This window comes from Myxocyprinus asiaticus, chromosome 29 (genome assembly GCF_019703515.2).
Source record: "Myxocyprinus asiaticus isolate MX2 ecotype Aquarium Trade chromosome 29, UBuf_Myxa_2, whole genome shotgun sequence".
NCBI lineage: Eukaryota > Metazoa > Chordata > Actinopteri > Cypriniformes > Catostomidae > Myxocyprinus > Myxocyprinus asiaticus.
Window position 1 is genome coordinate 20,232,992 of NC_059372.1, and position 16,274 is coordinate 20,249,265.

General features: G+C 37.7%; 1 protein-coding gene across 1 annotated transcript in view; it reads left to right on the top strand.

Annotated features, from left to right (window-relative positions):
* Positions 1–16,274, top strand: part of LOC127419591 (basement membrane-specific heparan sulfate proteoglycan core protein-like) — a 163,117-nt gene that overhangs the window by 128,746 nt on the left and 18,097 nt on the right. Inside the window, exons 50-66 of the mRNA XM_051661098.1 lie at positions 1,886–1,963; positions 5,828–5,963; positions 6,567–6,718; positions 6,841–6,976; positions 7,408–7,551; positions 7,641–7,775; positions 8,782–8,963; positions 9,083–9,278; positions 9,961–10,140; positions 10,479–10,739; positions 10,860–11,022; positions 13,163–13,260; positions 13,350–13,616; positions 14,036–14,148; positions 14,261–14,408; positions 15,343–15,459; positions 16,083–16,100. Coding sequence (XP_051517058.1) covers positions 1,886–1,963; positions 5,828–5,963; positions 6,567–6,718; positions 6,841–6,976; positions 7,408–7,551; positions 7,641–7,775; positions 8,782–8,963; positions 9,083–9,278; positions 9,961–10,140; positions 10,479–10,739; positions 10,860–11,022; positions 13,163–13,260; positions 13,350–13,616; positions 14,036–14,148; positions 14,261–14,408; positions 15,343–15,459; positions 16,083–16,100 — 2,524 coding nt within the window. The remainder of the gene's footprint in view (positions 1–1,885; positions 1,964–5,827; positions 5,964–6,566; positions 6,719–6,840; positions 6,977–7,407; positions 7,552–7,640; positions 7,776–8,781; positions 8,964–9,082; positions 9,279–9,960; positions 10,141–10,478; positions 10,740–10,859; positions 11,023–13,162; positions 13,261–13,349; positions 13,617–14,035; positions 14,149–14,260; positions 14,409–15,342; positions 15,460–16,082; positions 16,101–16,274) is intronic.

Consider the following 16,274-nt stretch of genomic DNA (forward strand, 5'->3'; position numbering starts at 1 on the left):
TTAGAGATGGTAGAGCCCAGGAATCTGAATGACTCCACTGCTGCCACAGTGCTTTTCAGAATGGTGAGGGGGGGAAGTGCAGGGGGATTTCACCTGAAGTGACCACACCAGACAGCCAGCCGTTAAACCTCCCATCTGTATGCAGACTCGTCACCATCGCGGATGAGGCCGATGACCGTGGTGTTGTCTGCAAACATAAGGAGCTTGACAGTGGGGTCTTTTGCAGTGCAGTCATTTGTGTACAGGGAGAAAAGCAGTGGAGAGAGAACACATCCCTGAGGAGCACCAGTGCTAATAGTGAGGTTCTCAGATGTGAGTTTACCCAGTCTCACTAGCTGCTGCCTATCTGTCAGAAAACTTGTGATCCACTGACAGATTGGGGTGGGCACGGAGAGCTGGGTTAGTTTGGTTGAGAGAAGATCAGGCATGATGGTATTGAAGTCTGAACTGAAGTCCACAAATAGGATCCTTGCATAAGTCCCAGGTCTGTCGAGGTGTTGCAGGATATAACGCAGTCCCATATTGACAGCATCATCCACAGACCTGTTTGCTCTGTAAGCAAACTGAAGGGGGTCCGGCAGGGGTTCAGTGATGTCCTTCAAGTAGGCCAAGACCAGTCTCTCAAACGACTTCATGACCACAGACGTGAGCGCGACAGGTCTGTAGCCATTAAGTCCTGTGATTTTGGATTTTTTGGGGACCGGAATGATGGTGGAGTGTTTGAAGCAGCAGGGAACTTCACACTGCTCCAGTGATCTATTGAAGATCTGTGTGAAGATGGGGGCCAGTTGGTCAGTGCAGACTTTCAGACAGACAGGTGAAACACCATCTGGGCCTGAAGCTTTCCTAGATTTTTGTTTCCGAAAGACCCAGCACACATCCTCCTCACAGATCATAAGTGCAGATTGAGTTGCAGGAGGGGGGAGGAGGGGGGTTCCAGGAGGTGTTGGTGTGTGTGAAGTGAAGATCAGAGCGGGAAAGGGGTGTGAGACTGGGCTTTTCAAACCTGCAGTAAAACACATTCAGTTTATCAGCCATTAGTTGACTCTCTACAGAGCAAGGCCTTTCCACACAGATGCAGGATCATTGGCTGAAAACTAGTTTTTCAGCTTTTCAGAGTAGCTTCTTTTAGCCACTCTGATTTCCTTAGTTAGTGTGTTCCTGGCCTGGTTGTACAATGTTTTATCCCCACTTCTGTAAGCATCCTCTTTGGCATGACGAAGCTGTCTGAATTTTCCTGTGAACAATAAGCATTAAGTACGTACATACAACTGTATTTAATAAGAAACACTGTGGTACCACCGGTATTACAAACTGGAGTCCATGGTAGTACTATAGCATCAAAATAGGCTACTGTGCAACACCAAGTTAACACAGAACCGTCTACCGAAGTGTTTCTTTTCTCGTTTTACTTTTTTACTTAATATTTGAGAATACGAAGTGGCTAAATATTTTGACTTTATAATTTTATGCACATTTGTTAACAGCCAGATATATTCTTTGCAATAAACAATAGCTACAACGTGGTGCTGATTGGTTTATATTGATATGTTGTACCCTCTTGTGGACGTAAGAGACAACGTTGATTTAAAAAAAACTTTATCTTGAAGATTTTAGCAAGTAGCAAATCATGGTTAATTGCTGTGACATAACTAATGCCTATTGTCTATTTAAAGAAACAAGGGACGATCCCTTCAATATGTCCTGCCCAAACTTCAAACTAGAAAACACATCAACACAGAAAAAAAAAAAACTGTGCCTGTCAAGCAATTTCATGGGGTCTTTATGGGTTGTGCCACTGGTCATATTTTGCATATTTTCGCATCTCTTTCCTCCTTTGAGTTCCTTTTTTTTTGTTTCATCCTGTGTGTTGATGTTTGTTCAGGCAATTCCTTCTCACGGTTTCCATCAGTTTAAAAGCAACAGTCTCGATGTGTTACAGAGACGTATTGAGGAGCTGCAGGTCTGTCCATTTGTCTGATGTCTGTCTCACGCATCCCATCCCACCTGTCTCGCTTCACTCACCCTCACTAGACTCAATGTCAACTAAATGCATGATTTCATTGACATCCATTTTATGTTTAGAAAAAACTGTGAAGGAAAATTTGAAGTAGTATCAGATACATGTGCTAGTGGAAATTTAAGGTAAATGAGTGTGTTGGCCATAGTTTGAATTTCTCTCGTACAGTATATACTGTCAAAAGATGAAAAGTAAAAAGTTTGGGCACACTTGATTGAATTAATGTTTCTCATGTAAGACGTATGCCTAAATGCTTGAAATTAGATTTCTAGACAAATATATATTGTGCCTACTTTTAAATTTCATTACAAAGCTACAATTTTTGTTAAACAAGTTTTTTTAATGGATAAGTTAGTCTGGATAATGAAGGAAGAGCAGCCAACAAGTGTCCAGCATACATGGGAATCTCCATCAATACTATTAAAAAAGCATCCCATGTGGCACCTCATTAAGTTAAAGAGAATGGCCAGAGTGTACAGAGCTGTAATCTAGTCAAGAAGACTTAAGTATTATTCTAAAACAGGACTAATAAAGAATGAGTAAGTGTGTCCAAACTTTTGACTGGTAATGTACATGTTTTGCACCATTAGATTTGGGTCATTCGAGATATTAGACATGAATGACCCATCCCATGACGCTGGAGGGCCTTGGTGTTTTGCGTACCTTATGTCTTTGTGGGCTGGTTTGTTCTGCGTGAGCACATCGCTGCATTGTGTCAACTTTTCCCAGGGTGTGCTCAGGTCTGCCATGCGGCCATGCAGAAAGACTGTGTGCTCTAGCAAACGGGCTGCTTTGAAAATTTGTGAATGGTGTTAGATGCTCATTCAGCCATCCCATCCCAACACATCTCTACTGCCACCATGCTTCACTAGATCAGAGTTAAAGGAATAGTTCAACCAAAAATGAAAATTCTCTCATTATTTACTAACCTTCATGCTATCCAAAATGTGTATGACTTTCTCTCTTCTGCTGAACACAAACAAAGATTTTTAGAAGAATACTTCTGCTCTGTAGGTCCTTTCAATGCAGGTGAATTGGTACCAAAATTTTGAAGCTCCAAAAGGACATAAAAACAGCATAAAAGTAATCCAGAAAACTCCAGTGGTTAAATCCTTACTTCAGAAGCGATATGATAAGTGTGGGTGAGACAAAGATCAATATTTATGTCCTTTTTTATAAATCACCACTTTCCCTTTAAAATTCTTCTTTTGTTTTTGGCGATTCACGTTCTTTGTGTATATTGCCACCTACTGGACAATGAGGATAATTTACATTAAAAAAGGACTTAAATATTTATCAGTTTCTCACCCACACCCTTCATATAGCTTCTGAAGATATAGATTTAACCACTGGAGTCTTAAGGGTTACTTTTATACTGCCTTTATGTGCATTTTGGAGCTTCAACATTTTTGTATCCTTTCACTTGCATTGCATGGACCTACAGAGCTGAAATATTCCTCTAAAAATCTTCGTTTGTGTTCAGCAGAAGAAAGTCATACACATCTAGGTAAATGATGAGAGATTTTTCATTTTAGCTGAACTAACCCTATAAGTGGCTTTACCCCTGAATGAAAAATAGCACTCCCCCCTCCCTCTAGAGACAGTCATGTTACCCTCTTCAGACTATACTGTAGATGTAGCTTACATTTGCTGAGTCACTTTGGATTTACGTATAACTGTTGTGGAGAAATGACATCATAGGTGCTGCAATGGTGGTCAATCTGAATTTTTTAAAGGAGAGGACTGTTATATTGTATAAAATCGTATTGTTTTAAATTTAGTGTTGCATTTTAAAGGAATGATCCATGTTTAAAACATGTTCAAGTGCAAGTTAAGTGTGGCATATTGTTGATAACCACTAATTAATAGTTTCAACTCATCCCTTGTTTATAAAAAATAAAAAATAAATAAAAAGCAAAAATCGTGGTTACAGTAAGGCACTTACAATGGAAGTGAACGGGGCCAGGCCATAAACATTAAAATACACTCTATATCAAAAGTATAGCCACAAGACGTTAACATTAAACATGTTAACATAATTTAAATGTGATAAAATCAGGGATTTACTGCCATTCTGTCATCATGACAACAAAGTTGTAATATTGGATATAACTTTACATATAGACATGGTTAGTAAGCGATTTTATGACACAAAAATCATGTTTAGGTATACAATGCTTACTGCCTTACTATAACCTTGATTTTTGCTTTTTTGTAAATATGAGAGACGAGTCTAAAGTATTTTTGTGGTAGTAAACTTTATGGCACAAGTGCTGTCGATTTGAGCTTAACCAAAAAAAAAAAAAAAAAAAAAAGAAGAAGACTTTTCTTGTGTTCACAAAGCCATTTAAATAATCATTATTGATGTACAGAGTCATATACAATTACATTTCAATTTGGGAGGGACAGTGAAACATAGCTTCTGGTTGAAGTTAAAGGAATAGTTCACCCAAAAATGAAAATTCTCTCATCATTTACTCACCCTCATGCCATCCCAGATGTGTATGACTTTCTTTCTTCTGCAGGACACAAAGATTTTTAGAAGAATATTTCAGCTCTGTAGGTCCATACAATGTAAGTGAATGGTAAACAAAATTTTAAAGCTCCAAAAAGCACATAAAGGCAGCATAAAAGTAATCTATAAGACTCCAATGATTTAATTCATGTCTTCTAAAATGATTCAGTCGGTTTTTAAAATATAACTCCTTTTTCACTATAAATGTTGACATCAGCAGTCTCCTTGGCGATCATGATTTCAAGCTCGATTTCTGTTCTGGTGCTTGACGCATGTGCAGAGTGCTAGGAAGTGTAATCGAGTTTGAAATCATGATCGTGCTTAGAGATTGCAATGACAAGATTTATAATGAAAAAGGAGTTATATTTTAGTCTGTTCTCACATAAAATCAATTAGATCGCTTCAGAAGACATGGATTAAACCACTGGAGTCTTATGTATACTTTATGCTGACTTCATGTGCTTTTTATTGCATCAAGGTTTTGGTAACTATTTACTTGCATTGTTTGGACCTACAGAGCTGAGATATTTATCTAAAAATCTTTGTGTCCAGCAGAAGAAAGTCATACACATCTGGGATGGCATGAGGGTGAGAAAGTGATGAGAGAATTTAAATTTTTGGGTGAACTATCCCTTTAACTCAATACTGCATTTTTTACACGTTTTCTTTTTTTTTTCCACAAAAGTTAGCTTGAGAATGAATAATAATTGGTGGACACCCTGTTGAAGACCCCTGGTCTTCAAGGGCTAAATGCTCCAGCTTGTTAGGTTTATAATTGTTGGTTTATGTCTCTATAAACGTAATGCCTTTATGTGGTTAAATGTAGCGTAGCTGTTAGCTGCTTTAACTGTCCACTGTCATTGTCACTGTATGTCACATTATGGGAAATAATCAGCCTCACTAATGCCATTAATCATTGTTATTGCAGGTTAATCATATTTTAGTATAGACCTGTAGCACCATAAATGTAACAACAATAATAAATAACATTCAGTTATGAGGCATGAAAATGTGCCTCATAACAGAGATTAATTACTAAAAATCTAGAATACTTAATAATGTATCTTTATACCTAACGCATAAGTTCTTTTCCAGGTACTAAATCAATGTTATCTGTATTAGTTTAGTCTAATTCTTGCATAGACAAGGTAAGTATTGATTATGAAACATGCCTTCTGTTGTTTATTTTAGGATGTGATTTTACTGCTGCCATTGACCAAATTCAGTTAATTGATCTACACATCATAAAAAAAAATGTACGTGTCATAACCACATATCCACATCCTTCTTAGGCCCGTTTGGAGCGCACTGACATCGGCACTTTGCTAGTACCCAATATCAGGTCATCTGATGCAGGCACATATCTCTGTGTTGGAACCAACACTGCTGGTTCCTCAGAGGCTTACATTGAGGTTATTGTCAAAAAAGGTGAGACAAGTCCTTGAACTAATGCTTTGGACACTTTACCCTTAAATGGATATTTCACCCAAAAAATGAAATCACCTTTGTTTCAAGCTCATATGACTTTCTTCTATGGAATACCAATGGAGAAGCTGAGCAGAATTTTTGAGCTGCTTTCTTCCATACAATGAAAGTGGATGGTGACCAGGTGATGTCAAGCACCAAAACAGACATAAAGCTCAATAAATGCATTATGAAAGTTGTCTGAATGGCTTGTGCACTATATTCCAAGTCTTCCGAACCATATTATAGCTTTTTGTGAGGAAAAGTCTGAAATTTATGTCATTTTTCACTGAAAATCTTTGGTCACCATTCACTTTCATTGTACGGAAAAGAACAACTTGGACATTCTACTTTAAATAATTATTTTTGTGCTCCATGGAAGAAAAGAGGTATACTGGTTTCGAAAGACATGTGTAAGTAATTAATAATTAAAGACATTATTTTCATTTTTGCGGGAACTGTTGTGCATTGTAGTTGAATGTGTTGTTAGGAATTATTTCCAACAGAACCGTTCTTTATGCTTTTAAGATTTACATTTTATTCATGTTTCCCTCTCGCTGTGATCAGGTGACATCTTCCCCTCTGGAGTCACCATCCAACCCTCTATTGCCTCTGTAAAAGAAGGAGACACTTTAGATCTCAACTGCATTGTCCCAGGAACCTCTCCAGTCTCTGTCAAATGGAGTAGAGAAGGCAGGCTGCTGTCATCCAATCATCAGGTTTTATCTCAGTCTACTCTACACCATTCTGAAGCACATTTGATTCGCATGATCCCATGTTTAATCCTTCCCTGTATGAACCACCATGTCATATGTGTGTTTTTTTACATATTTGACTCAAGGTGCTTGGGACTCAGCTGCGTATCCTGCAGGCTTCTCGGGATGACGCTGGAGAATATATCTGTAAGGTGGAGGGTGGCCTATCACCTCACCAGGCTTCTGTAATAGTATCTGTGTCTGAGACTTCCGATGCCTCCCGTAAGTTCCCTTGAGCAATGAGAAACTATACTGTGACATGTAGAAATAGACTGTTTAATGAGTAAGGGCTAATGTATTGTCAGATAGTCATTATTTCATTTTATTTTATTTTTTATTTTATAAAGCTCTCTGTTGTTGATATAATAATCACTGTTTCGAGTTTTTGGGTGATTTGTTGGAAGATGTGCCTTTTTTTTTCTTCTTTTACATAAAAAAATCACTGCATATTAGCTACACATTCAGTAACACTTGCCTCTGAGACAGCGAATATAGAACTAATCTACAGAGGCACTACAAACATACTAAATCCATAATTAGAGATTTTTTTTGTTACTTTCAGTGGGACTTTTGACCCTGGTCTCAATGCCTAGGGATTTTTAAATAAATATAGAGCAAATTAGTGAATCTGATGTGGTCTGATATTGGTGTAGGCCTCCAGAGCCCCATTATCTCCATTGAGCCCCACAGTGCAGCAGTGAAACAGGGTGAGTCAGCCAGCTTCAGGTGCAGGGTCCACAATGGAGCCCCGCCAGTGCGCTTGGAGTGGAAACTGACCAACAACCAGCCTCTGCCAGGTACTCTGTTGCATTTCAGGTCAGCATAAATAATGTGATGCAAATGTATGTGAAATTAAATAATTTTGCTTGATGTTTTTGTGCTATAGATAATGTGAAGATTGGCCCTGACAATTCAGTCATGACTATTACCAATGCCCAGGGGAAGAACCAAGGCACTTATCGCTGTGTGGCCAGTAACCTGTTTGGAATCGCTCAAAGTATCGCCTCACTGTTAGTGAGAGGTATAGAAACATTTTATGAACACTAGTCTGAAAAGACATGATTGTTGTAATTATCTTGTACAATATTTTGGTAGTCAATGCATTATGTGTCCATGGACTTTTTTTTTTTTATCAGCATCAACATTTTAGGTAACTGGTCATCTTTTTAAATTTTTTGCCATTTTTAATCAAGTTTTTGTCTTCATCAGTTCATTTTAAATGGTCCTATGGTGTGACAGATGCATTTTTAAAAGTACAAATATTCCATGTAGTCTCTCAATAAATATGAGCTCATAAAAGTTGCATGCATTATATTTATAAAAGAATTAGCAAAATGCTGTTTAAAAGAAGCATAGCATGTCACACCGCAGGCACAGGGCATGTCAGTCCCAAAAGGTTTTTATCCAGTATTACTACCAGTGTTGGGTATGTTACTTAAACTGTACTACAAATTACTAATTATTTCTCTAAAACTGTAATCAGATTACTTTACAAATTAATTAATTGAAAAAGTAATCACATTACTAATTACTTTTAAGTTACTTTCTAAAAAAAACATTTACGCTCAACAAATTCAAAATAATGTCTGTTTCTTTCTTGTTCATTGTTACACACAAGTCATGCACTCAGAACCTCACATTTCTCATTCACAATGACTCGTTACGGGGCCATAATTCATGTATTCTACATAATAGATTAGAAATAAGCATAACCCTATACTGTACTTAAAAGTAATTAAATTAATTGAAAGTCAGTAACTGTAATCTGATTACAAGAATTTAAAATGTAATTCATTACACTACTTTTTTACTTTAAAGTAATTAGATTACAGTAGCTAATTACTTTGTAATTGGATTACACCCAACATTGTCAACTACCCATATTCAGCAGACAGCAGTACATTCTGTAGTATCACACATCAAAAAAGTAGCTTTGGCAAACTGAATATACATTTCAGATGCCTTTGTTCTATGTTCCATGTTAGTAAACTTTCTGTTCTAATGTTTTGGCCTGTTTTGGCCCTCAGAATCCCCCAAGGCTATAGTGACACCCACAGGGCCAGTACGAGTCAAGGTTGGAGATCCCATCAATCTTGAATGCCAGGCCGCTGGAGAGCCGAGACCCTCTGTGAGATGGCACAGACTGGACAGCAATCGCAAAACAATGCTGAGCAGTCCTGTGCCTGCCGATTCCAATGCTGTCATGCAGGTAATCATGCATTCATTGTCAAAACACTGTTGGAAATACATTCATTTGCATTGGAAACTATGTTATATCAAGACCTAGTTGAAATATCTTTATCAAAATATCATATCTGCTTTGTTCAGGTGTTAGTTGCACGCCCAGAAGACAGTGGCACGTATGTGTGTACGGCACAGAACAACCTGGGTACTACAGAGACACAAATAGAGGTGTTTGTAGAAGGTGGGCCTCAGTTATCAACTGTTCCCCGTGCCAGTGTGCGAGAGCCTATGATAATTGTGGTAGAGGGGTCGACCGCCACGCTACATTGTGATGCTCATGGTAGGTGCAAATCCTTACACCTGGATGTTATGACTGATATTACTCAATAGGTATGATGTAAGTAAATACTTGTTATTTATACAGTGGGACCACATTGTAAATCTGGGCTTCAGAATCTAATTTAAACCTTGAAATAAAGAATCTTTTAGGATTTTGAACATTTTAAAACAAATAAATTTAATTTTAAGATATTTAAGTTTCTGTACTATTTCTCAGTCTCTAATCAAATAGGCTAATTTATGACACTGACCATGCTAAATCATTTGTAGAAAAAGTCAGATTTCCTTGCTTCCATTAAAGCACATAAGATGCTGTTTGGAACACTTTCAAATCATGCTTGATAACATGGATCATCAGGTTTTGCAAATTATAGTGTCCGTGCCATCTCGAGTGCATACTCTCATTAAAGCATAAATAGGACATTCCAAATACTTTGCAATTCTCAAATTCATGTTAATTTGCGATTTAACTTTTCACTCAACTTGTTATGCTGATAATATAATTTTTAAAGAAAAAACAATTGTATTAAATTAACAAAATGTAAAATAGAAGCATTTTCTCTAGTTGTCTAAGACTTTTGGACCCAAAATAGAAATAGAACATACAGTAGTAGTATGAAGTAAATACCTGTAGTAAGTCTTAAATGCTCTTGTATATGACTTATGACCTCTCGTTCCTTTAGGATTCCCTAAGCCCACCATCACATGGTCTAAAGAGCGATCTTCTCTGCCCTGGAGACACAAGGTAATCAACAACAGCCTGGTCTTGCCTAATGTGGGCCGTCAGGACTCTGGCCAATATGTCTGCAATGCCACTAACCACATGGGCACCAGTGAAGTCACCATCATGCTGGAAGTAGACAGTGAGCTTAATGTTTTTATAGAGATTTTAATTATTTTGCCTTGTTTGTCTCATCAATGTTTAAAAACAATAATGTTTTTTAGCTGCCCTGCTAATGGAAAATGGTCTCCCATCCTGGCCAAGCTGGTTAGGCTGGTCTGTTTTGCTAGTTTTAGGGGGGTTTGAGAACTTGCCAGCTAGTTAGAGAGGGAGACCAGCTAAACACCAGCTTAACCAGGCAGGAACACCAGCCAGATAAGCAACTGTTAAGGATATTTTCCTGTTCTTGTAAAGCTCTCCAAGCTGAGTGTGCTGTAATTATCCAACATTTCCTAACTGACATTTCTCTGTTTGGAGCAGCCCCACCCTATGCAACTTCTTTGCCCGATGACGTGTCAGTGCGAGTGGGTGAAGTAATCCGAATACAGTGCCTGGCCCATGGAACCCCACCCCTGCGTTTTGAGTGGACTAAGGTCAATGGCAGCTTGCCTCCTACTGCTCAGCTGCAAGGAGGAGACCTTCAGATAAATCTGGCCACAGCCAATGATGCAGGAATCTACAGGTGTGTGGCCAGCAACAAGGTTGGCAAGAGTGAAGCACTGGCCAAAGTATCTGTCCGATGTGAGTATTGTCAATCAAGTAACCCATCATGTATTCTCTCAGTCTTACAAATGATGAGGTGTATCATCAAATGGATATTCACTAGCATTCAGCTTGACCTTTGACTTCTGTGTCCTGCAGCACCCCTTTCGGTGAAAGTCTCCCCACAGGTGGAAGTGAAGGCCCTTGGGAGCGCTGTGGAGTTCACCTGTGCTGCTAAAGGAGGACCTCAGGTTGAGATTGAGTGGCTGATGGAGGGAGGAGTTCTCCCACCTAATCATCACATTAAAGATGGAGTGCTCAGGTGACTGGCATAATATATGAACTAATAACATAATTTTAGAAAAATCAGACCAGTGTGATTTTTTTATTTTTTATTTTTCAAGTGCGGCCATCCAGGTCCAGTGGATGTCCTGGGCAAGTTAAGCTAAACCAAAGAAGAAGAAAAGTACAAAAAACTATTTTAACATTTTAACTTAGTAGATCTTTAAATAAGTATAAGGCTACAGACCTCAGGTTCATGCATATATTTTTTCAGACAAACGTTTGGAATAATGTACAGATTTTGCTGTTTCGGAAGGAAATTGGTACTTTAATTCACCAAAGTGGCATTCAACTGATCACAAAGTATAGTCAGGACATTACTGATGTAAAAAACAGCACCATCACTATTTGAAAAAATAATTTTTGATAAAATCTAGACAGGCCCCATTTCCAGCAGCCATCACTCCAACACCTTATCCTTGAATAATCATGCTAAATTGCTAATTTGGTACTAGAAAATCACTTGCCATTATATCAAACACAGCTGAAAGCTGTTTGGTTCATTAAATGAAGCTTAACATTGTCTTTGTGTTTGTTTTTGAGTTGCCACTGTATGTAATAGACTAGCATGTATTGCTTAATTGCCAAAAAACTGAAGATTTCATACAAATGTGTACACTACAGTCTTCAAAGACAAAGGACAACTGGCTCTAACAAGGACAGAAAGAGATGTGGAAGGCCAGATGTACAACTAAACAAGAGGATAAGTACATCAGAGTCTCTAGTTTGAGAAATAGATGCCTCACATGTCCTCCGCTGACAGCTTCATTGAATTCTACCCGCTCAACACCAGTTTCATTTATAACGGTAAAGAGAAGACTCAGGGGTGAAGGCCTTATGGGAAGAATTGCAAGAAAAAGCCACTTTTGAAAATAAAAAGAAAAGGTTTGAGTGGGCAAAGAAACACAGACATTGGACAACAGATAATAGGAAAAGAGAGTTATGGATCTTCACCCCATTGAGCTTTTGTGGGATCAGCTAGACTGTAAGGTGCATGAGAAGTGCGCGACAAGACAGCTACATCTATGGCAAGAGCTACAGGAAGCATGGGGTGAAATGTCACCTGAGTATCTGAACAAACTGACAGCTAGAATGCCAAAGATCTGCAAAGCTGTAATTGCTGCACATGGAGAATTTTTTGATGAGATCCCTTTGAAGTAGTTTATGACGTACTGAATTTTTTTTTTTCAAATTGTAATAGTAATTTTTCACGTTATTAATGTCCTGGCTATACATTGTGATCAGTTGAATGTCACTTTGGTGAATAAAATCACCAATTTCTTTCCATAAGAGCAAAATCTGTACATTATTCCAAACTTTTGGCCGCCAGTGTATGTGTATGTATATATACTGTATGTGTAGTGTAATATGTATGTATAATTATATATATATATATATATATATATATATATATATATATATATACAGTAAATACATCTTAAAGGTCAAGAGCCAGCAAGACATGTGAATGGGTAATTTCTGCCACAGCATTTTTACACTTTTGTTTTACCTTCAAATTTTGTGCAACTTGGTTGTCAAAGATACAAGTCTTCATATTTTATTTATTTTTATTTATTTATTTATTGGGGGGAAAAAAATCTGAGGGGCATGTTTGAATGGGCATGATGCTTCTGGTGAACTATTCCTTTTATCACCCAAAAATGAAAATTCTGTTATAATTGAATTACCCTTTTTCCAAACCCATATGTCTTTTTTTATGCAGAACACAAAAGGAAAAAATGTAATGAATTGTTCGTCTTTTTAATACAATGAATAGTTGATAACTCACTTTAAAGCTCAAAAAAACACCCAAAAGTATCATTAAAGTAGTCAGTGTGGCTCGTGAGTCATATTGTGTTTCATATACAATATAAATCTTCTGAAGGCATAATATGTTGAGAAACATCCCAAAAGGTAAGTTATTTTCAGTGAAAAAAATAATTGATCAGAATATTAATTAAAATGTTTCATTTTGTGTTCCGCATAAGAAAGAAAGTCATATTGGATTGGAACAAACATAAGGGTGAGTAAATTATGACAGAATTTTCATTCTTGGGTAAACTATCCCTTTAAGTTAGCTGTATGTTCTTTATTTATAATCCTTACTATTATTTGTGCAGAATTGAGAACCTCGATCAAAGCAATGAGGGCATCTACACCTGCAGAGCAACAAGTCTGTTTGGACAGGCTCAGGACAGTGCCAAACTCACTATTCAAGGTAGCCTTGTCCCTGATAATCATCTTGGACCAACTTTGGTTCCAAATCTTCTAAATCAGTGCCTGAGGTCTGACTTGTGTTTACAACAGCCCTTCCCAAAGTGATGATCAACGTCCGTACATCAATACAGACAGTGATGGTAGGGAACTCTGTGGAGTTTGAGTGCCACGCAACAGGTGACCCTCAGCCCACAGTGCGCTGGAGTAAGGTGGGAGGGTCTCTTCCCAATCATGTGGTAGTGAAGGGGAATGTCCTGAGGATCGAGCAGGTGACAGAGATAGATGCAGGACAGTACCGCTGCACCGCCACCAATAACGTTGGGTCGGTACAGTCCCAGGTGGTCCTCAATATCCAGTGTGAGTACATACAGCAGATTTATTATTGTATCTAGGCTTCATGCAATTTATTTTGCTATTGGTTTTAGTCTTTTAATTATGTGACCTTTCTTAAGTGGGTCATATTATGAGAAATCACATTTAGTTTGATCTTTTGAGAATTTGCTTCTGTATTTGCTTCTGAAGAATCCTAACGCTAAATGGGGGATGCAGAAAAATTGACATTTTGGGGGTCAGAGAGAGGGTGTAAAAACTAGAGAGATGGTTAATGAAAAACTATAATATGACTACACAAAAACCTGTACTAAAATTATAAGCTGACCCCAGGGGAAAAAATTGAATAGTGAAATAATGTATAATATGCCCTTTTAAGAAAGATTCTCCAAGAGATGGTTATTTTAGAGTAGAAGAGTTAATGAGGTGGCATGTGCATTTTGTAGCCTTGCCCCAGATTGTTGCACAACCTGAGACAAAGGAAGTGACGGTTGGCTCTGATGCAGTCTTTCCATGCATAGCATCTGGTTACCCAGTCCCAACCATCACATGGTCAAAGGTAACCCTTGTTTTTCCATGCTGGACCTACTTTGCCTCAAATAATTAACATTGATTAACAAGCCCTTTATACTGACACAAACATGCAGTGAAACAATGTGTTCCTCCTACAGGTAGAGAATGAGTTGCCCTTTAAATGCAGACAGGATGGTCATGTACTGACAGTCCCTGGTGTCACGCATTCAGATGCTGGAACGTATGTGTGCACTGCTTCCAATAAGCAGGGAAAAGTTGAGGCCTTCACCAGTCTCAATGTTCATGGTGAGTCTTCTGTAACAGATTACAAGTCTATAATCTTTTGTCAGTTATATCTGTAATTAAAAAATGTTTCTAGTGTAGGTCTTTAGTTACAAAGCTGCTTGTCTGTAATTGTGGCTTAGTGACGGCAGTGCTGTTTTTTTCTGTATGGTTGCATAATGGTCCTGGTTGTAAAAAGACATATATTATAGTTCTGCTGAAACATCACCACAGTAACTGCACACCTAGATAAGTGTCACTTAGCAGACACATATCCAACTGACATATGGAACATTGCTTGCTGACTTCTCTGGTGTCTTAATCTGAGGTGAAGTGTTTGTTCTAGGGCACAATTAGAGATTAGGGAATTTCTCCTCAACCTTTGAAGTGACTGTCCAGATCATTACCTTATACCCTACTTCTACAAATAGATGCACTGCATAAATCATATTCCCATATTTATCTTAACAAGTATTATTGTCTTGTTTTCCATTAAAAAATATTGAAACATACTTAAAATAAAATAAATGTAAGATATTATGTCTTATTTTCAGATAATCCTTCTTAAATATAAGAGGATTTTGTCTTGTGGCACAAGCAGATTTTTTTACTTGCTTTAAGTGTAACCAGGTGAAAAACAGGTAAAAAAAAAAATAACTAAAAAATATGCCAGTGCCACAAAACAAAGTACATTTACTGTTTAATCTAGATACTACTTTAGTTTTGTAGATTGTAAATGTATCTTGTTATAAGGTTGTCTAGATATTTTTACTTGAAAACAAGATAAAGTTATACACATCTGGAATGGCATGAGGGTCAGTAAATGATGAGATCATTTTACTTTTTGGGTGAACTATTCCTCTAAGAATATGAGTATAAATTAGTAATATATTTTTTTCTCAAAGTGTATTGTAAGCTTTGCTTGTCTCGCTAACTCTGTGTTCACGTGATTTCACAGAGAGAGTGATGCCCTATTTTACCCAGGAGCCTCTGTCTTACCTCACATTGCCCACCATCAAAAACTCCTACAAAGCATTCAGCATCAAAATTACCTTCAGGCCGGACAATGTTGATGGTAAGGATCCTCAGAACCTTAACATACTTCACTGCACTAAGTAAATTCTGAATATATACCAATCTTTGTCCAATATGTTTAATTGAAAATGTATGTCATTCCTAAAAGTTTTTTCTTTTGAAGTGTTAAAGCTGAAGTGTGTAATTTATTGTGCCACTAGCTTCATCAAACGGAATTGCAAAAATAGTGTTTTTTTTTTTCTAAACACTATCCCCGTCTTTCATTTGTCAACCAAACAGATAGCTCACACCATTGGTTGAGCCAGTGTTGCTATGTTGGGCTGGTCGGAATGCTACAAAAAAAAAGCATAATGTTTTGATTGCACCACAGAGTCAGAGTATTTACACTTTATGGGAGAAATCAACCTATGAATGGCTTTCTAATAGTTGTCTCTGCATACAGTATTAACCTGGGATATAAACAAGTATCATAACATTGAAAATATTACACACTTCAGCTTTAATTATAATGTTCAATATTAAATTCTATGTGCATAGACCACTTTTATTCTGTTTATAATATATTTTGTCCGTATTCGGTTTCTTTTATGTGTTTATTTCCTCCATGTAAACTCAGCTATTCTTTTTGTTCTTTACCCTCCTTCACCTGTCTTTGGTATAAAGGGCTCATTTTGTATGCCGGTGAGTGTGCTTGCTTGTCTGAGAGTGCCCGAGTGCCTCTGCTGCAAGATTTTAAAATGTTGTAGCAGGACTCAGAGGAGCCCTGAGAGTTGTTACAAATACAGCAGCGCAGCTCAGCATATTCTCACTGGCCCATCAGAAGGCCACTCATGAACATACTGTATACAGGCATGA